Source organism: Gorilla gorilla, chromosome 13 (genome assembly GCF_029281585.2).
Source record: "Gorilla gorilla gorilla isolate KB3781 chromosome 13, NHGRI_mGorGor1-v2.1_pri, whole genome shotgun sequence".
In the NCBI taxonomy this organism is placed as follows: Eukaryota; Metazoa; Chordata; class Mammalia; order Primates; family Hominidae; genus Gorilla; species Gorilla gorilla.
Genome location: NC_073237.2, coordinates 125,113,429 through 125,133,663, shown reverse-complemented (window position 1 = coordinate 125,133,663; position 20,235 = coordinate 125,113,429). Strand labels below are relative to the sequence as shown.

Here is a 20,235-nt window from a genome sequence, read left to right as displayed (position 1 = left end):
TTTGGGAGGCCAAGGTGGGTGGATCACCTGAGGTCAGGAATTCAAGACCAGCCTGGCCAACATGGTGAAACCCGGTCTCTACTTAAAATACAAAAATTAGCTGAGTGTGCCGGTGGGCACCTGTAATCCCAGCTACTCAGGAGGCTGAGGCAGGAGAATCTCTTGAACCCAGGAGGCAGAGGTTGCAGTGAGCCGAGATGGTACCATTGCACTCCAACCTGGGTGACGAGAGTGAAGCTCTGTCTCAAAAAAAAAAAATTTTTTTTTAATTAGCTGGGTGTGGTGCTATGCGTCTGTAGCCCCAGCTACTCGGAGGCCGAGGTGGGATGATTGCTTGAGCCTGGGAAGTGGAGACTGCAGTCAGTGAAGTATGATTCTACCACTGTACTCTAGCCTGGGCAACAGAGGAGACCCTGTCTTAAAAAAAAAAAAAAAAAAAAAAGGAAAAGAAGAGAGAAAAGGGAGACTAGTTGGAGACTCCCAAATGAATTAATAAATCTGTCACAGAAATGGAAATCAAAATAAGAGGAAGTCACATTTCATCTCAAGAGCTTGGTGATACCCAATGTTGCAAAGATAGGGAAGAGCACCCTCACACCCTGTCTACTGGTGAGGGATGAGTCATGCAACCTTTGTGAAGGGCAACCAGCAGAACCTGCCAAAATTCTAAATGCATCTATCTTTTGAGCTAGCCATTCTGCAATTAGAACTGTTCTTAGAGGAAAAAGATATATCCTCACTTGTAAAATTTTTTTGAAAAAGGCCGGGCACAGTGGCTCATGCCTGTAATCGTCACACTTTGGGAGGCTGAGGCAGATGGATCACTTGAGGCAAGGAGTTCTGGACCATCCTGGCCAACATGGCGAAACTCCATCTCTACCAAAAATACAAAAATTAGCCGGGCGTGGTGGTGCGTGCCTGTAATCCCAGCTACTAGGGAGGCTGAGGCAGGAGGATTGCTTGAACCCAGAAGGTGGAGGTTGCAGTGAACCAAGATGGTGCCAGTGCACTCCAGCCTGGGTGACAGAGTGAGACTCTGTCTCAAAAAATAAATAAATAAAATAAAATTTAAACTAAAAAAAAGGTGGGGTGTGATGGCACATGCCCAGAAATCCCAGCCACCTTGGAAGCTGAGGTGTGAAAAATTTCTTGAGCCCAGGAGTTCGAGGCTGCAGTGAGCTATGATGGCACCACTGTACTCCAGGCTGGGCAACAGAGAGACCCCGTCTTAAAAATAAATAAATAAGGCCAGGCAAGGTGGCTCACACCTATAATCCCAGCACTTTGGAAGGGTGAGGCGGGTGGATCATCTGAGGTCAGGAGTTCAAGACCAGCCTGGCCAACATGGTGAAACCCTGTCTCTACTAAAATACAAAAATTAGCCACGCATGATGGCGGGTGCCTGTAATCCCAGCTACTTGGGAGGCTGAGACAGGAGAATCGCTTGCACTGGAAGGTGGTTGCAGTGAGCCAGGATCATGCCACTGCACTCCAGCCTGGGCGATAGAGTAAATGAGACTCCATCTCAAAAAAAAATTTTTTTTAATTGGCCAGATGTGGTGATGTGTGCCTGTAGTCCCAGCTACTCAGGAGGCTGAAGTAGGAGGATTGCTTCAGCCCAGGATTTTGAGGCTGCAGTGAGCTATGGTCCAGCCTGGGCAACAGAATGAGACACTGTCTCAAAAAAAAAAAAAAACCCCAAACAAATCAATAAGCAAATAAACCTGCAGACAGTACAAAGAAAACTGAGGATGTAGAGCAACTGGAGAGCTCCTACACTGCTGGTAGGAGTGTAAACTGCTAAAGCCACTGCGGAAAACAGTCTAGTGTTACCTAAAAAGATTGAAGACATGCACATCTTGTGACCCAGAAGTCATACCAGGCATGTGTGCCCTAAAGAAACCCATGCTTATGGTCACCAGGATGCAGGTATAATACATGGCTCACAGTAGCCAACTCTTAGAGTCACCCAGACATCCATCAGCAGTAGAATGGATGAATAAATTGGGGTGTCATGATGGAATACTATACTGTAATGAAAAATGAATGCATTTCAGCTACGTATAACAACAGTTAATCTTGCAAACCTATAGAATATCTCTATAAAAAGCGAGGGCCAGCCAGGCGTGGTGGCTCACGCCTGTAATCCCAGCACTTTGGGAGGCTGAGGCAGGTGGATCACCTGAGGTCAGGAGTTCCAGACCAGCCTGGCCAACATGATGAAACCCCATCTCTACTAAAAATACAAAAATTAGCCGGGCATAGTGGCTGGAGCCTGTAATCGCAGCTACTTGGGAGGCTGAGGCAGAAGAATCACTTGAACCTGGGAGGCAGAGGTTACAGTGAGCTGAGATCGTGCCATTGCATTCCAGCCTTGGCAACAGGAGTGAAACTCCAACCAAAAAAAAAAAAAAGGCCCTGCACGGTGGCTCACATCTGTAATCCCAGCACTTTGGGAGGCTGAGGCTGGTGGATCACGAGATCAAGACCATCTTGGCCAACATGGTAAAACCCTGTCTCTACTGAAAATACAAAAAAATTAGCTGGGCGTGAGAGCATGCACCTATAATCCCAGCTACTTGGGGGGCTGAGGCAGGAGAATCGCTTGGACCCGCGAGGCAGAGGTTGCAGTAAGCCACTGCAAGATTGCACCACTGGACTCCAGCCTGGCAACAGAGCGAGACTCTGTCTCAAAACAAAATGCTGGGCACAGTGGCTCATGCCTGTAATCCCAGCACTTTGGGAGGCCGAGGTGGGTGGATCACAAGGTCAGAAGTTCAAGACCAGCCTGGCCAAGATGGTGAAACCCCATCTCTACTAAAAATACAAAAAATTAGCCGGGCGTGGTGGCAGGTGCCTGTAATCCTAGCTACTCAGGAGGCTGAGGTAGAAAATTGCTTGAACGCCACAGGCAGGGGTTGCAGTGAGCCGAGATCATGCCACTGCACTCCACCCTGGGTGACAGAGTGAGACTCCATCTCAAAAAAAAAAAAAAAAAGCAGGGGCCACTGGAGGCACCTGTAATTCCAGCTACTAGGGAGGCTGAGGTGGGAGGATCACTTGAGCCCGGGAGGGGGAGGTTGCACTGAGCTGACATTGCGCCTCCACACTCCAGCCTGGGTGACAGAGTGAGACCCTGTCTCAAAAAATAAATAAAATTAAAGAAAGCAGGGGCCAGGTGCAGTTCCTCATGCCTAGAATCCCAGAACTCTGGGAGGCTGAGGTAGGAGGATCTCTTGAGCCCAGGAAGTAGAGGCCAGCCTGGACAACATAGTGAGACCCCATCTCTACAAAAAACAAAATAGTAGCTGCACATGGTGGCACACAGCTGTAGTACCAGCTACTCAGGATGCTGAGGAGGGAGGATCACTTGAGCCCCAGAGGTTGATGCTGCAGTGAGCCATGATGGTGCCACTGTGCTCCAGCCTGAGTAGCAGAGCAAGACCCTGTCTCAAAAAAAATAAATAAATAAATAAAAGGCTGGGCGCAGTGGCTCACACCTGTAATCCCAACACTTTGGGAGGCCAAAGCAGGCAGATCACTTGAGGCTAGGAGTACAAGACCAGCCTGGCCAACGTCGGGAAACCCCATCTCTACTAAAAATACAAAAATTAGCCGGGTATGGTGGCACGCCTGTAATCCCAGCTACTCAGGAGGCTGAGGCAGGAGAATTGTTTGAACCAGGGAGGTGAAGGTTGCAGTGAGCCGAGATAGGTCCACTGCACTCCAGCCTGGGTGACAGAGCAACACTCCATCTCAAAAAAAAAAAAAAAAAGAAAAAAGCAGGGATATTGTAGTGGTTCTCCCTAGGGTGGTTGAAGGGCTAAGGGGCTTATGATCAGGAAGGGACAGTGGGGACTTCGGGGTGCTGACAGTGTTCTGTTTCTTGACCCAGGTGGTGGTTACATTGAGTTCACTTTATGTTATTTATAAAACTATACATTTGTGTTTTATGCATTCTTCTGTATGAATATTTCACATTTTTAAAAAACATTTTTTAAAGAAGGCTTGTATAGCCTCCTCTTCCAGAAAACCGGGCTGGACTGCCACAGCTCTGGATGATCTCATACCTCTAGAGATCTCATACCTAGAGCCCTGCTCCTGAGTCTGACCCTGAATGTGCCCCACTTGTGTTCTGTCCCGGCCCAGGTGCAGCGGAACTGCTGCCTGACACTCTGCAACTTCAGCATCCCCGAGGAGCTGGAATTCCAGTACCGCCGGGTCAACGAGCTCCTGCTCAGCATCCTCAACCCCACGCGGCAGGACGAGTCCATCCAGCGGATCGCTGTGCACCTGTGCAATGCCCTGGTCTGCCAGGTGGACAACGACCACAAGGAGGCCGTGGGCAAGATGGGCTTTGTCGTGGTATGTGTGGAGGGCGCTGCCCCCTTCCTCCTGAGCCTCACTGCTCTCCCCCACCCCTCTACCCTGAGCGAGAGTCTCAGAGCAGGGCCTGGGGCTGGGAGTCGGAGAGGGAGAGTGTGCTGAAGCATGAGGGATTTAGGCTAGACCAAAGGAAGAATTTCTTAATGCTGAATGTTGCTGATGCCCTCGTAGATTTCTTCCACCTAGAGCATGCTGTCATCCTGTCCCAGTCCCTGCGCTCATCCTGCTTTCATAAGCTCTGTAGGGAAAGATGCCATGCTGTCCTTCCGTCATTGTGTCCCCAGCACTTCTTGGCATGGGCCCTGGAGGCCAGTGGGGAGATGACAAATATCACTGGTGAAAGGAAGGAAAGAATGACAAAGGAGCTCAAGAGCTTCTGGTCTCATTTGATGGCTAGCGAAGCTCAAGCCCCAGCGGGAAGGGCTGTGCCCAAAGTCACAGGGGAGTCACCCTAGGGCCAGGAACGGCACCCGGGCCTGCTGATGCCAATACCAAGGGGCTGAGGAGTGGATGCCTTCAAATAGCCTCCCCCAAATATACGGAGACTTGATCTCGTCAAGACTCCTGAACTAGCCATGGCGTTGCTGAGCCTCCCCTCCATCTTGGGTTCGTGGGGGTGGGAGTTCTTGAGCTCCAGCACTCTAGCAGACTCTTGTCCCTGCCTGCAGACCATGCTGAAGCTGATTCAGAAGAAGCTGCTGGACAAGATAGTAAGTCAAGTCTTCACGAAGCCATGCTACCCTTTCCCCACCTCGCAAGGGGCCTGGGCTGCCCCTGGGGGAGGTCTATGATTTGTCAGGGGCCCCCCTCCCCGGGTACCAGGAGCCTTGGCTGAGCCCTGCCCTGCCCTCACAGTGTGACCAGGTCATGGAGTTCTCCTGGAGTGCCCTGTGGAACATCACAGATGAAACTCCTGACAACTGCGAGATGTTCCTCAATTTCAACGGCATGAAGCTCTTTCTGGACTGCCTGAAGGTAGTGTCCACCTCCTGCAGCAGCAGCTGCCTCAGCTGCCCACATGGCCCTTCTTCTGTCCTTAGGCTCCCCACCAACCAAATCCGCAGCACCCCTCACCCATGCTTCCCGGAGAAGGGCAGTGGGGACAGACTCAGGCCCACCCACCCAGGATTTGCTGCTGACAGAAGCTCCAGACCCAGATGGCCTGGTGGGGCCTCCTGAGAGCCCCCACTCCCAGGGAAAGCCCCTCCCTGTCTCCTCGGCCATTGTTCTCAGGCTGCCCACAGCTGGCCAGAGCCCACTACGCTACGAGCTGGACAGCGGGTCTGTTCATCCTTAAACACATGCTCTGTTTTCCTGCTTTAATTTCTAGGAGGGTCCCTTAAACTAGTATTTTGAGCTTTGGTGAACAGAACCACGTCTGTCCCATAGGTCAGATCTCTAATCAACCTTTGTCTTTGTGGCAAGCAATCCCACCCCTTTAATTCCTTAGTGTGTGTACCCAGCACTGACCTAGGAGCATTGGAGGGTAGGAGGGCAGCATATATGTCCCCTCTTTGTCTAGTTGGCATGGCCAGATGCCCATGAAGCTTTTTGGTTAACAGTACCAGATACTAAGTCATTAAGTACTAATTGATGCGGCCCATTGGCTCTCCTTTTCCCAGGAATTCCCAGAGAAGCAGGAACTGCATAGGAATATGCTAGGACTTTTGGGGAATGTGGCAGAAGTGAAGGAGCTGCGGCCTCAACTAATGACTTCCCAGTTCATCAGCGTCTTCAGGTTGGTATTTTTAATCCTTTCCCTTTTTACCTTGGCTGCCACAATGCTCAGAGCTCTAGCGTCTGCTCAGTTGCACAACTGCTCTTAGCCTAGGTTTGCTATAAATGTCATTTTCCCTCGATAATGTGGTTTCTTATTCATTCAATCCTTCATAAGTGGTCCTTTTGTAATTATATCTTTTTTTTTTTTTTTTTTTGAGATGGAGTCTTGCTCTGTCACCCAGGCTGAAGTGCAGTGGCACAATCTAGGCTCACTGCAAGCTCTGCCTCCCGGGTTCACGCCATTCTCCTGCCTCAGCCTCCCGAGTAGCTGGGACTACAGGCGCCCGCCACCACGCCCAGCTAATTTTTTTGTATTTTTAGTAGAGATGGGGTTTCACCATGTTAGCCAGGATGGTCTCGATCTCCTGACCTCGTGATCCACCTGCCTTGGCCTCCCAAAATGCTGGGATTACAGGCGTGAGCCACTGCGCCCAGCCTGTAATTATATCTTAAATGACCTCAAATCTCTTTAGAAGTAGTCTGGGTATATAGACAATATGGGATAAAGAAATAAGTAGCACCTCTTGCTTCTGGTTTTAAGTTGGGGTCCTGCAGCTGGTATCTGAAGAGAAACTGGGGGAGTGGGACTCCATTTTTCTGTCTTTCTCCTGGCAGCAACCTGTTGGAGAGCAAGGCCGATGGGATCGAGGTTTCCTACAATGCCTGTGGCGTCCTCTCCCACATCATGTTTGATGGACCCGAGGCCTGGGGCGTCTGTGAGCCCCAGCGTGAGGAGGTGGAGGAACGCATGTGGGCTGCCATCCAGAGCTGGGACATAAACTCTCGGAGAAACATCAATTACAGGTGTGGGCAGGGCAGGGAGCGGGGATGCAGTGTGGAATATGGGGTATGTGCTGGGCAGGATGCTCATACCATTAAGGTCTGCTCAGAGCTCCCACCTTCCTTCTGGTCTTCTGTAGGGTTCTGCTTTCACTCACTGATATGTAGCCGCACACAGCACAGAGCATACATAAGGGCATGATCTCATCCGTGCAGCCTGGAGCATTTGTCATACATGCCAACATCTGCATGTACCCAAAGCCTGCTTTTTGCAAACCACTAATACCTACTGATTTGTGGGGAGGGGTGGGGAGAAAATAGACACACAACAGAAAACCATACAGGTGGGCCGGGCACAATAGCTCTTGCCCATAATCCCAGCACTTTGGGAAGCCAAGACAGGAGGATCACTTGAGCCCAAGATTTCCTTTTTTTTCTTTTTTTTGAGACAGAGTCTCGCTCTGTCGCCCAGGCTGGAGTGTAGTGGTGCAATCTCAGCTGACTGCAAGCTCCGCCTCCTGGGTTCACGCCATTTTCCTGCCTCAGCCTCAGAGTAGCTGGGATTACAGGCACCCGCCACCACACCCGGTTAATTTTTTTGTATTTTTAGTAGAGACGAGTTTTCACCGTGTGAGCCAGGATGGTCTCGATCTCCTGACCTCGTGATCCGCCCACGTCAGCCTCCCAAAGTGCTGGGATTACAGGCATGAGCCACCGCGTCCAGCCGAGCCCAAGATTTCAAGACCAGCTTGGGCAACATAGTGAGACTTCCTCTTTACTAAAAATTTAAAAAATCAGGCCGGGTGCAGTGGTTCACGCCTGTAATCATAGCACTTTAGGAGGCTGAGGCGGGCAGATCACGAGGTCAGGAGTTCGAGACCAGCCTGCCCAACATGGTGAAACCCCGTCTCTACTAAAAATACAAAAATTAACCTGGCGTGGTGGCACATACCTGTAATCCCAGCTACTCAGGAGGCTGAGGCAGGAGAATCGCTTGAACCCAGGAGGCAGAGGTTGCAGTGAACCGAGATGGCACCACTGCATTCCAGCCTGGGCAACAGACCAAGACTCCATCTCAAAAAAAAAAAAAAAAAAAAAATGAGCTGGGTGTGATGGTGCACACCTGTAGTCCCACCTACTGGGGAGGCTGAGGCAGGAGGGTCACTTGAGCCCAGGAGATCGAGGCTGTAGTGAGCCAACATCACGCTACTGCACTCCAGCCTAGGGGACAGAATGAGACCATTTCTTTAAAAAAAACAAGAAGGTCAGGCGCGGTGGCTCACGCCTGTAATCCCAGCACTTTGGGAGGCAGAGGCGGGCGGATCATGAGGTCAGGAAATCGAGACCATCTTGGCTAACACAGTGAAACCCCGCCTCTACTAAAAATACAAAAAATTAGCCGGGCGTGGTGGCGTGCGCCTGTAGTCCCAGCTACTCGGGAGGCTGAGGCAGAAGAATGGTGTGAACCTGGGAGGCGGAGCTTGCAGTGAGCCAAGATCGCGCCACTGCACTCCAGCCTGGGTGACAGAGCGAGACGCCGTCTCAAAAATAAATAAATAAAAATAAAAATAAAAATAAATAAAAAAAACAAGAAAACAAAACAGGGCCGGGCACAGTGGCTCACACCTGTAATCCCAGCACTTTGGGAGGCTGAGGCAGGCGGATCACCTGAGGTCAGGAGTTCGAAACCAGCCTGGCCAACACAGTGAAACCCCATCTCTGCTAACAATACAAAAATTAGCCAGGCATGGTGGTGGGCACCTGTAATCCCAGCTACTTGGGAGGCTGAGGCAGGAGAATCACTTGAACCTGGAAGGCAGAGGTTGCAGTGAGCCAAGAACTCGCCACTGCACTCCAGCCTGGGCAACAGAGTGATACTCCATCTCAAAAAAAAAAAAAAAAGAAGAAGAAGAAAACAAGAATCATTCATAATCTCACTCCCTGAAAGAGAACCCCTGTTGACATTTTGGTGTGTCTCCTTTCAGCAGTGTTTCTATGCACAGATGTCATTACTTTAAGTCAAGCTGGCATCAATTCCTACTGTTTTATGACTGACTGGCCAATCACCAGGCATGGATCTCCCTCGTCATTTTAGGACGGAGTCACTTTCTTTGTGCCATCCTGTACAGATGGACATTTCAGTTGAAAACCCATACTGGGAGGAACGGGCTGACATTGGTAGCGTTGCCAGTGTGCCAAGTACTATAGTTCTTGGGGAGAAAGGAAGCGGAATCGCTGGCCCAGGAGTTTTGCACACATGTGTTTCAGGCTTTTGGACCATGACTCCAGGCTGGCCCACAGAAGGCCCTCGTCAGAAGAGCAGTCACAGGCCGGATGCGGTGGCTGACACCTAGAATCCCAGCCACTTTGGGAGGCCGAGGCAGGAAGATCACTTGAGCTCACGAGTTTGAAACCAGCCTGGGCAATATAGTGAGCCCTCACCTCTACAAAAAAAAATTTTTTTTTTTGAGACGGAGTCTCGCACTGTCACCCAGGCTGGAGTGCAATGGTGTCATCTTGGCTCACTGCAAGCTCCGCCTCCCAGGTTCAAGCGATTCTCCTGTCTCAGCCTCCCGAGTAGCTGGGATTACAGGTGCACGTTACCATGCTCAACTAATTTTTTGTACTTTAGTGGAGACGGGGTTTCACTATGTTGCACAGGTTGGTCTCAAACTCCTGAGCTCAGACAATCCACCCCCCTCAGCCTCCCAAAGTGCTAGGATTACAGGCGTGAGCCATTGCACCTGGCCAAAAAAATTTTTTTTTTAATTAGCCAGGCATGGTGGCTCACACCTATAGTCCCAGCTCCTCAGGAGACTGAGGTGGGAGGAGCACTTGCATGGCCTGGAAGGTCAAGGCTGCAGTGAGCTGTGATCATGCCACTGCACTCCAGCCTGGGCAGCAGAGCGAGACCCTTTCTCAAAAAAAAAAAAAAAAAAAAAAGGCCAGGCATGGTGGCTCATGCCTGTAATCCTAGCACTTTGGGAGGCCAAGGCGGGTGGTCAGGAGTTCAAGACCAGCCTGGCCAACAGCAAAATGATGCTCTAACCAAAAATTAGCTGGGCATGGTGGCATGCACCTGTAGTCCCAGCTACTCGGGAGGCTGAGGCAGGAGAATCACGTGAACCCAGGAGGCAGAGGTTGCAGTGAGCCGAGATTGCACCACTGCGCTCCAGCCTGGGCGACAGAGTAAGACTCCGTCTCAAAAAAGAAAAAAGGGCTGGACATGGTGGTTCACGCCTATAATCCCAGCACTTTGGGAGGCCAAGGCAGGTGGATCACTTGAGGTCAGGAGTTCGAAACCAACCTGGCCAACATAGTGAAACCCTGTCTCTACCAAAAATACAAAATTTAGGCCGGGCGCGGTGGCTCACGCCTGTAATCCCAGCACTCTGGGAGGCTGAGGTGGGCGGATCACGAGGTCAGGAGATCGAGACCATCCTGGCTAACACGGTGAAACCCCGTCTCTACTTAAAAATACAAAAAAATTAGCCAGGTTTGGTGGTGGGCGCCTGTAGTCCCAGCTACTCGGGAGGCTGAGGCAGGAGAATGGCGTGAACCAGGGAGGCGGAGCTTGCAGTGAGCCGAGATCATGCCACTGCACTCCAGCCTGGGCGACAGAGCAAGACTCTGTCTCAAAAGAAAAAAAAATGCAAAAATTAGCTGGGTGTGGTGGCACACGCCTGTAGTCTCAGTTACTCAGGAGGCTGAGGCAGGAGAATCGCTTGAACCCAGGAGGCAGAGGTTGCAGTGAGTGGAGATTGCACCAGTGCACCCCAGCCTGGGCAACAGAGCGAAACTCCGTCTCACAAAAAACAAACAAAAAAAAAAAAAACAAGTCACACGTGCTTCTGTTCCCAGGGTGCCTCTCCCCTCTTCCCCACAGGCTGGGTCTCTGCTCCTTGCTGAGGTCTCCAGCTTTCTGCTCCTCCTAATCTGGGTCCCTTGTGCCTCCCTCATGTGCTTGTGCCTTTATCCTCTCCAAGAGAACCTTGTTGTGCAGCCTGCCAGTGGGATGCAGGGCCAGCTGTCCCTTCTCCCTGGCATCCTGCCAGCCTATCATGGTTGGTCACTAGGATTCTCCAGTGGGAGGAAACCTCAGACAAGAAAAGACACACTCCCCACCCTCAGCATCCACAGTGACCTTGATTTCTTTTCCTGCAGGTCATTTGAACCAATTCTCCGCCTCCTTCCCCAGGGAATCTCTCCTGTCAGCCAGCACTGGGCAACCTGGGCCCTGTATAACCTCGTGTCTGTCTACCGTGAGTGCCAACTTGTCCTGGGTTCAGACACTCATCCAGCTGAAAGCAGATGTGCCCTCAGGGAGTTTGTAGTCCAGGAGGGGGGCATTAATTGCTGCTGCCAGCTTTTGTGCCTCAGAGCAGAACCCTCCACTTTCCAGCGTTTGTGGGACACCCAGCTTAAGGGCTCACTCCTGCCTCATCACCAGAAGCAGGCCTGGCAGGCGAAATACCTGTGCAGAGTTCCTAGACAGCTTTCTTAATGCTTCCCGCTTCCATGTGCAGGAACAGTCCAAAATCTCCATGCCTGCTGGGCTCAGTGGTGCACACCAGCTATTCAGGAGGCCGAGACAGGAGAATTGCCTGAGGTCTGGAGTTTCCAGCTGCAATGACCTATGATCATGCCTATGAATAGCCATTGCACTCCGGCCTGGGCAACATAGTGAGACCCCCATCTCCAGAAGTAAAATAAAAGTCTCCATGCTGTCTGCATGAAAAAAAAAAAAACATACCATCAGCTGGTTCCAACCTTGCAGGTCACCAGAATCACCTGGTAAAAATACAGATAAATCTTAGTCCTTGGATTTGTTGAAAAAGAATATCCAGAGACAGGGCTTAGAAATCTATATTTTTACAGAAATTCCTCAAAGGATCACCATCTTTAGGAGCCACTGGTTTCACTGGTTTGGGTGACATCTTCCATAGAATGAGCGCTGGAGGCCAGGCATAGTGGCTCACGCCTGTAATCCCAGCACTTAGGGAGGCTGAGGTGGGAGGATTGCTTGAGCCCAAGAGGTTGAGACCAGCACAGGCAACACAGCGCAACCCTGTCTCTACTTAAAAAAAAAAAAAATTAGTCCGGGTGCAGTGGCTCATGCCTGTAATCCTAGCACATTGGGAGGCTGAGACGGGCAGATCATTTGAGGCCAAGAGTTTGAGACCACCCTGGCCAACATAGTGAAACCCCGTCTCTACTAAAAATACAAAAATTAGCTGGGCTTGATGGCACGTGCCTGTAGTCCCAGCTACTAGGGAGGCTGAGACAAGAGAATCGTTTGAACCCAGGAGGCAGAGGTTGCAGTGAGCTCAGATCGTGCCACTGCACTCCAGCCTGGGTGACAGAGTGAGACTCTGTCTCAAAAAAAAAAAATTATATCTATTATATATATATATATATATATATATAATTTTTTTTTTTAAAAAAAGAATGAGCTCTGGAAATAAATGCAGCAACTTCAAACCAAGGAGTCACCTCTTGCTTCCCCTACATGGACGCAGAACTCCCACCCATGGGGCTGGGCACACGTCTTGCCCCCATTTCTAGCGCTGCCCCCACCAAGGGCTGTGCCTTCACACCCCCGACACCAGGATAGTCCTGACAGACAGGGTGGGTTTCTGGGCCTCGGGCTGATAAGAAGACCCATCCTGATCCTCTGCTGTCTGCTCCTATCCCACAGCGGACAAGTACTGCCCTCTGCTGATCAAAGAAGGGGGGATGCCCCTTCTGAGGGACATAATTAAGATGGCGACCGCACGGCAGGAGACCAAGGAAATGGCCCGGTAAGAGACTAGCAGTGTGTTTCTGCCTGGAACCTTGATTTAGGGGAGTAAGGGCATAGCGGGCGCCCTCTGGAGGTTAGGAATGGCTGAAATTCCCAGGGACAGCTTAGAGTTGAGTATGGAGGTTGACAGTGTATTGATGTCCACCTGGGGCCTCTCCAAATGTCATCTCGACCACATTGTGGCTGGAAATTAGATGACCAAGCTCGGAACGGAGCATCAGGGCCCTCATTTGTAAGCTTAGTTTTCTTTTATTCCCAACAAATTCCATCCTTTTATCACTGGGTATTAGCAAGTCAGGTCAGAACTATTCATTATTTTTGGCCAAAGACATTCCCACTAAAGAAGGGACACAGTGTGGTAAAATACATTCTAGAGATAAGATGAGGCAGAGTGCGAGTGAGTTTGCTGAATGTGAAGATCACAAACATGGTAGAGTCTCGGCCTTCCGTGGCTCTGTGGCTTTCACTGCAGCATCTAAAATGTCACCGCCTCCAGTTCTCAAGTTGATCAGGACACGAGAGACTCTCAGGGATGCGACGTGTCGAAATCGTCGAACGACCTTGTTTTCTCCAGGATTCATTCTAGAAGGGAGAACAGTCAAGCTGACCCCAGCACACTTTTTCATGGCTCTGTATAGAGCAAAAGTTCACATGGAGGAGGGGCCTGAAACTCAGAGGCTCCTCAGCCAGCCACTTCCTGGGCCAGGGGAGGGAAGTGTCAGCTGGTTCTGCTATTATATCTGGCCAAAGGCGCTACTGGCCAGGCGAAGTGGCTCACACCTGTAATCCTAGCACTTTGGGAGGCTGAGGTGGGTGCATCACTTGAGGTCAGGAGTTCGAGACCTGGCTAACATGGTAAAACCCTGTCTCTACTAAAAATACAAAAATTAGCTCGGCGTGGTGGTACATGCCTGTAATCCCAGCCACTTGGGAGGCTGAGGCAGGAGAATCACTTGAATCCAGGAGGCAGAGGTTGCAGTGAGCCGAGATGGTGCCACTGCACTCCAGCCTGGTCAACAGAGCGAGACTCTGTCTCAAAAAAATAATAAAATTTAAAAATAAATGGACGGGGCCCACCCCTAGGTTTTCTTTTCCAGTACATCTGGGAGGTGGGAGGTGGCCCTGGAATTTTCATGGTTAACAAGGATTCCCAGGAAATTTGAGAAGCACTGGGTAAGACTGACCAGTTACCTACCACAGTCACTTTGAACATTTCTCCAAGGCCTGTGATGGGAATCTGAGGCACTGGCCTGTCTGACAGCAAGGAGTAAATGACCCTGGACAATGCTTAGGAGAAGGCCCTCGGCCTGTCCACTGACCTCTCTCCCACTCTGGGTATTTGCTTCCTAAAAGGTATTGGGGCATCCCTTTAACACACAGAGGCTGCAGTGAAGCCCCCAAACCACAGGCTTGGTGTTGAATGGGCAAGCTGTCCGGGGTCCAAGGTGACAACCAACAGTGATGGGTGGCAGGGGTCAGGCTGGGGGGGGCGAGACTCGAAATCTGAGCTGGAGTGCTGAGCCCTGGCTGCCACAGGGTAGTGGGGGCCCTTGTGCGAGCACAGCTGCCCCTGCCCGACCCTGGACCTGCCACTGGATCCGGGCCTCTGGGGGAATCTGATGTGCAGTCAGTTTGGGGACCACTGGTGGACTTCTGGAAAGAGAAGGGTCTAGTGTGCAGGGAAAATGAAGAAGGAAGAGGTCGCTAAAGAAACTTCCAAAGGGTTTTGGAGGTCAGGCCTGAGCTGATGTGGGGACCCCCTATCCACAGATGCCCTGGGACTGGGGGTGGGAGAAGAGGGGCATGGAAAGGAAGGAAGTGGAGGATGGCTGGTGATGGCATTCACGGCCACAGGTGCCATTCCCTGAGTCCCCTGCACATGCCAGCCACTCTGCCAACCCCTCTGTCCACATCATTCGGTCAGCATCACCATCACTACGAACACGTGTTTACCCAGCTGCCTAATGATCTCGGAGGGGCTGGGCTCACCCCCACCCAAGCCCACCCTCCAATCCTGTCTCCCCCATTGTCTCCAGCAAGGTGATTGAGCACTGCAGTAACTTTAAAGAGGAGAACATGGACACGTCTAGATAGAGGCCTCCGCCCCCATGGCCGCCACCGCTCTGGACCACAGGCGGGGAGGAAGCGTGCTCAAGCAGCCCAGCGGGCGGGCCCCTTCCGAGGGAGCCTCCCACGGAGTGAAGAGACATGGGGGACTTTTGCACAACCGACGCTTTTCCTTAACGTTAGTGAGATATATATATATTATATATATATTTTTTTTTTGGTTAGGAAGTGTGAAGTTTTGTGTGTATGATTTCTGTGCAAAAACAAAAGCAACACTCCTGAGTCCTTGCAGCTTCCTTGGCCATTCTCAAACCCACTCAGCCTTCATCGCTGACACACACACTCCTACCCCAACCAGACTAAATGCCTATAACGCTGTGAGTGTCCAGTCCTTGTCCAGGAAACTCAGATCCCGGCCTGGCTTCCTTTCATGAGAGGAGCAGGCCTTGGACAGCGTATCGAGCATCCTGACCCACTGCCCCTGCCTGAGAACGCCATCTCGGCTCCCGGGCACAGCTGATGGGGTTTGGGGATTAGAACTTACCCCACTGGGTCTCCCAAAAGCCTTGGTGCTCCCGGCTGTGGGCCATCTGGGGCAGGAAAGTGAGCCATTCCTAGGCTGAGGTCCAGGCAGCCCTGCCCCTGAAGACCCTCTAGGAGCAGGGCACCCAGTGGCCCTGCTGCTGTCCGGCCAGGCCTGCCTGAGGCCACGCTGCTATGGAGGCTGCCTCCTAGTCTCCCACCAGGTCCCAGGCTGTGGAAAGCCCCAGCCCAGGGATGGTCAGAACTCGGGGGCAGATTCCACTGCCCCTTCTGCCAAACACATCCAGAACCTGCCCTTAGCCCTGGAAGCTAGCATCTTCTGGGGCCAGGGGCTTGCTTCCTCGCTCCACAGCCCTCAACTGCCCAGGCGCTCCCACCAGCAGAACTGAGCCTGCCTCCTCATCCCAGCCTGCCCCGCTGCCCAGAGGACCCCACGCCTCTCAGAGGCAGAGGTCCCACGCCAGCCTTTGACCCACAGCGGCCACACAGCCGCCTCCAGACCAGCACTCGGACTGCCCTGCAGTGGCCGCTTGGGCCTCCCTGGCGGTCCCGCCCTGCCCTAGGCTTTACCTTGGAAGCCTGAGAGGCGCCGACTCTCTTGCGCTCCTCCATCGATGGACACTGCATTGCTTCTCATCGGACACTTGTGGAGCGCAGGGGCCTGGGGAGCAGCGCTAACCCTGGAGGCAGCCTTTGGGTGATGGCTTTTTCTTCCCTTTTCCTTCCGCGGGCCTGTTTTCAGGTGTTCCTAGCATTTCTGCCTCCAGGCAGGACGGCAGGGGTGAGCAGCTTTGGGAGAGACACCTGGCCTTTTTCTCCTGGAGCCTCTCCCTCCCGGCCCTGGGAAGTGGGCGGCAGCCCTGTGTTCCCCCAGCTTGGCAGATGGGCTGCATGCGGCGCTCCCTTCCTTCCCATGCTCAGCGGCCCCGGCCAGACCCTGGCAGACTTCACACCTCATTGCTTTACCCCCTGGGGCCTGGGGAAATGTCTGTACTTTGGGATGTCACAGAAATACATTTTTGTGCAAAATGGAAAACAGAGCGTCTTTTTTTGTGGAGGGGATTGCTAGCCTGGCTTCCAGGCTCTGGAGCAGGGCTTGAGCCCCCCTGGCAGGGGGGCTGCAGTGTAGGTAGTTCTGTGGTAGGGAGGGGTGCGTTTGGTGGGTTAAAGGGCTGCAGGCTGGGGACAGGTGGCAGGGGACTGAGCTGGAGTACCTGTTTCCTATGTGTTCTCTTCACATCCCTGTGCCCACTGAGGACACAGCTGGCAACCAGACCAACAGGGTGCCTGCCTAAGATGGCTCAGCCTGATGGGGGAGACAGATGGCAAATAGAAGGTTACAACTCTGTGCCACCAGCAGGGAGAAGGCAGCGGAGGAGGTGCCTCCTGCCAGTGGATGGGAGTGGGCAGGCGGGTCAGGGAAGCTTGGAGTCCGCTGGGCCACAGTGCTTTGGGGAGAGGGGGAGGAGCCAGCACGATGTCCCCATGTGTCTGGGAGGCTTCTTACAAGAGGACAGAGTGGAGCCAAACCCAGGGAAAAGAAGGAGGCTGCCCAGGTCTGGCCCGAGGGGCTGAGGAAAAGTGCATCCTCAGCAGAGGGTCCCGCCAGGGTGGACAGAGAAGCAGCCCCATGTGGCCCTGGCAGCGTGAGGAACAAGGGTAGAGTGGGAGGGGACCAAGAAGTCGCTGGTGCCAAATTGTGAGGTGCCCAGACTCTAGCATGGCCCAGGGCCGTCCTGGCTGACACCTGTGGTCCCCACACCTCTATCAACAGTGCCTTGTCATCCTTAAGAGCTGCCTGGTTGGAATAAGAAATGACATGGTGGGCTGGGCGCGGTGGCTCACGCCTGTAATCCCAGCACTTTGGGAGGCCGAGGTGGATCACGAGGTCAGGCGATCAAGACCATCTTGGCTAACATGGTGAAACCCCGTCTCTACTAAAAGATACCAAAAAATGTGCCGCGCTAGGTGGCCGGCACCGGTAGTCCTAGCTACTTGAGAGGCTGAGGCAGGAGAATGGTGTGAACCCAGGAGGCAGAGCTTGCAGTGAGCACAGATGGTGTCACTGCACTCCAGCCTGGGTGACAGAGCGAGACTCCGTCTCAAAAAACAAAAAAGAAATGATACGGTCACACCCTTTATAGGCCACCGTGAGTGTGTGGATTTTACCTTTTATGTGAGGTTTTAAGCCTGGGCATCAGGACCCAATTAAGCATTTCTGGAAGCTGAGCACTGACTCCTCCCACAGCCTCTGTGAAGCCGAGGTCCCCTCTTCTCCACCCACTGCAGGGCCTGGACCTGGCCTCTCTCTCCCCTGGCTGAGAGCCCCCTGCCACTGGCCACCCACAGGACCTGGGCAGGAAGGGCATCAAGTGGTTTGCCTCAGAACCCTGGTGGGTCGTCTGTGCCTCGGAGGGAATGAGGGCAGTGCCTGCCAGCAGCAGCCAACACTGCTGAACCTTATTCTGTGTCCCAGGCCCCGGGCTAAGTGCTTCATGTACCTTCCGCTTCCTCAGAACCCTGGCAATAATCCATTTCACAGACAAGGACACTGAGGCTCAGAGAGGTGAAGTGACTTTACTTTTTATTTTTTTCAGACAAGGTCTCACTGTTGCCCAGGCTGAGTGCAATGGCACGATCACAGCTCACTGCGGCTTCGACCTCCTGGGCTCAAGCAATCCTTGCACCTCAGCCTCCCAAGTAGCTGGGACAACAAACGTGCACCTCCATGCACATCTAATTTTTGTTTTTTTTGTAGAAATGGGGTCTCACTGTGTTGCCCAGGTTGGTCTCAAATTCCTGGGCTCAAGCAATCCTCCCACTTCAGCTGCTCACAGTGTTGAGATTACAGGCATATGCCACCATACCTGGCCTGAAATGACTTATTACCTCAAGGTTGCCACAGTAAAGGAGGGAAAACAAGATCTTCAGATGTGCCAGGTGCTCCTCCTCTAGCTCGTTGGCCTGATACTTGCCATTTCCTGTGTCAGGAACACTCTAGTTCCTGCTCATCCCATCACAGCACCTACTTATCTCATGGGGCTGAAATTGCTTTGTCTCGTCTCCCCCACTGGACTGTGAGCAACAAGCCACATCAAGGCTCTGCTGTAGCTCAGCACAAAACCTGGCACATGGAGGGCTCTCCTTTTAAAAACCTGTGGCCAGGCTGGGTACAGTGGCTCAGCCTGTAATCTCAGGACTTTGGGAGGCCAGGGCGGGTGGATCCCTTGAGGTCAGGAGTTTGAGACTATCCTGGCCAAAATGGTGAAACCCCGTCTCTACTAAAAATACAAAAATTAGCTGGGTGTGGTGGCGCACGCCTGTAATCCCAGCTACTCGGGAGGCTGCGGCAGGAGAATCACTTGAACCCAGGAGGCAGAGGTCATAGTGAGCTGAGATCGTGCTATTGCAGTCCAGCCCAGGCAACAGAGCAAGACTCCATCTCAAAAACAAACGAACAAAAACAAAAACCTAGGTGACGGGATGAGCTGTGCAGCAAACCACAGTGGCACATGTTTACCTATGTAACAAACCTGCACATCCTACACATGTACCCCTGAACTTAAAATTAAAGTTGGAGAGAAAAAAAAAGAAACTAATTTTGCCGCTCAGCACCTTCAAACATGACCTACCTCTCCAAAAGTAGACTGATGTCTAAACCATAAAGCCATTTTACTGGGTCTCCCTAAGAAATGTGACCTCTGGCCGGGCACAGTGGTTCACGCTTGTAATCCCAGCACTTTGGGAGGCCAAGGCAGGCGGATCACAAGGCAAGGAGTTCAAGGCCACCCTGGCCAACATGGTGAAATCCTGTATCTACTAAGAATTTTTAAAAAATTAGCCAGACGTGGTGGCACGTGCCTGTAATCCCAGCTACTTTGGAAGCTAAGGCAGGAGAATTGCTTGAACCCAGGAGGCGGAGGTTGCAGTGAGCCTCAGATCACACCAGGGAAACAGTATGAAACTCCCTCTCAAAAAAAAAAAAAGTGCTGGGCGCAGTGGCTGACGCCTGTAATCCCAGCACTCTGGGAGGCCAAGGCGGGCGGGTCATCTGAGGTCGGGAGTTCGAGACCAGCCTGACCAACATGGAGAATCCCCATCTCTACTAAAAATACAAAATTCGCTGGGCATGGTGGCGGCTGCCTGTAATCCCAGCTACTTGGGAGGCTGAGGCAGGAGAATCGCTTGAACCTGGGAGGCAGAGGTTGCAGTGAGCCGAGATCCCGCCATTGCATTCCAGCCTGGGCAACAAGAGCGAAACTCTGTCTCAAAAAAAAAAAAAAAAAAGTGTGGTGGGATGGGAACTTACAATTGTGATCCTTCCTCTGTCCATTTGAGATGAGTGTGTATCTCCTACAACTCAGAAGTGTCTTTTTCAAGGACCTGAAGGCCATTCTATTGAAATGTAATATCAGGAAGGATGGAGCCTCTGTCTCCCAGTCTCTGCAGGAGAACAGAGTCCTAACTTTCACCATTGCCAGCGAGCACACGGAGCTGCCTAATCACATTTACCATGACCAACCCTTTGGAATTTTTCATTTCCCTTATTCTGCTGAAGCCCTCACCATTTCCCTCCACTCCCTCATTCTCCCTTTAAGCCAGACATGGTGGAGCACGCCTGCAGTCCCAGCTACTATGGAGGCTGAGGGGGAAGATTGCCTCAGGTCAGGAGTTTGAGGCCATAGCGAGACCCCATCTCAAGAAAGCAGAAAACCAAAACCACAAAAAACATCAGTCACCTCTGCACAAACAGAAGTTTCAGTTGGTTCACACTGGGCTCTCCGCCCTATCAGTAGTATATTGTTAATTAAAATCTGTCCTTACTATTTGAACTAGTGTTGGGATGTTTGATACTAGCACAGTGCCTAACCCACGGA

General features: G+C 52.0%; 1 protein-coding gene across 6 annotated transcripts in view; it reads left to right on the top strand.

The window, feature by feature from the left end:
- ZER1 (zyg-11 related cell cycle regulator) overlaps positions 1-16,394 on the top strand; it is a 41,438-nt gene extending 25,044 nt beyond the window's left edge. For all 6 annotated transcript variants that reach the window (XM_019033174.4, XM_004048702.5, XM_019033175.4 and 3 more), the window contains exons 9-16: positions 4,150-4,365; positions 5,055-5,096; positions 5,242-5,361; positions 6,009-6,124; positions 6,781-6,969; positions 11,110-11,207; positions 12,644-12,746; positions 14,785-16,394. In XM_019033174.4, the coding sequence (XP_018888719.1) occupies positions 4,150-4,365; positions 5,055-5,096; positions 5,242-5,361; positions 6,009-6,124; positions 6,781-6,969; positions 11,110-11,207; positions 12,644-12,746; positions 14,785-14,842 (942 nt within the window). In that variant the 3' untranslated portion in view covers positions 14,843-16,394. The remainder of the gene's footprint in view (positions 1-4,149; positions 4,366-5,054; positions 5,097-5,241; positions 5,362-6,008; positions 6,125-6,780; positions 6,970-11,109; positions 11,208-12,643; positions 12,747-14,784) is intronic.
- The last annotated feature ends 3,841 nt before the right edge of the window (positions 16,395-20,235 follow it).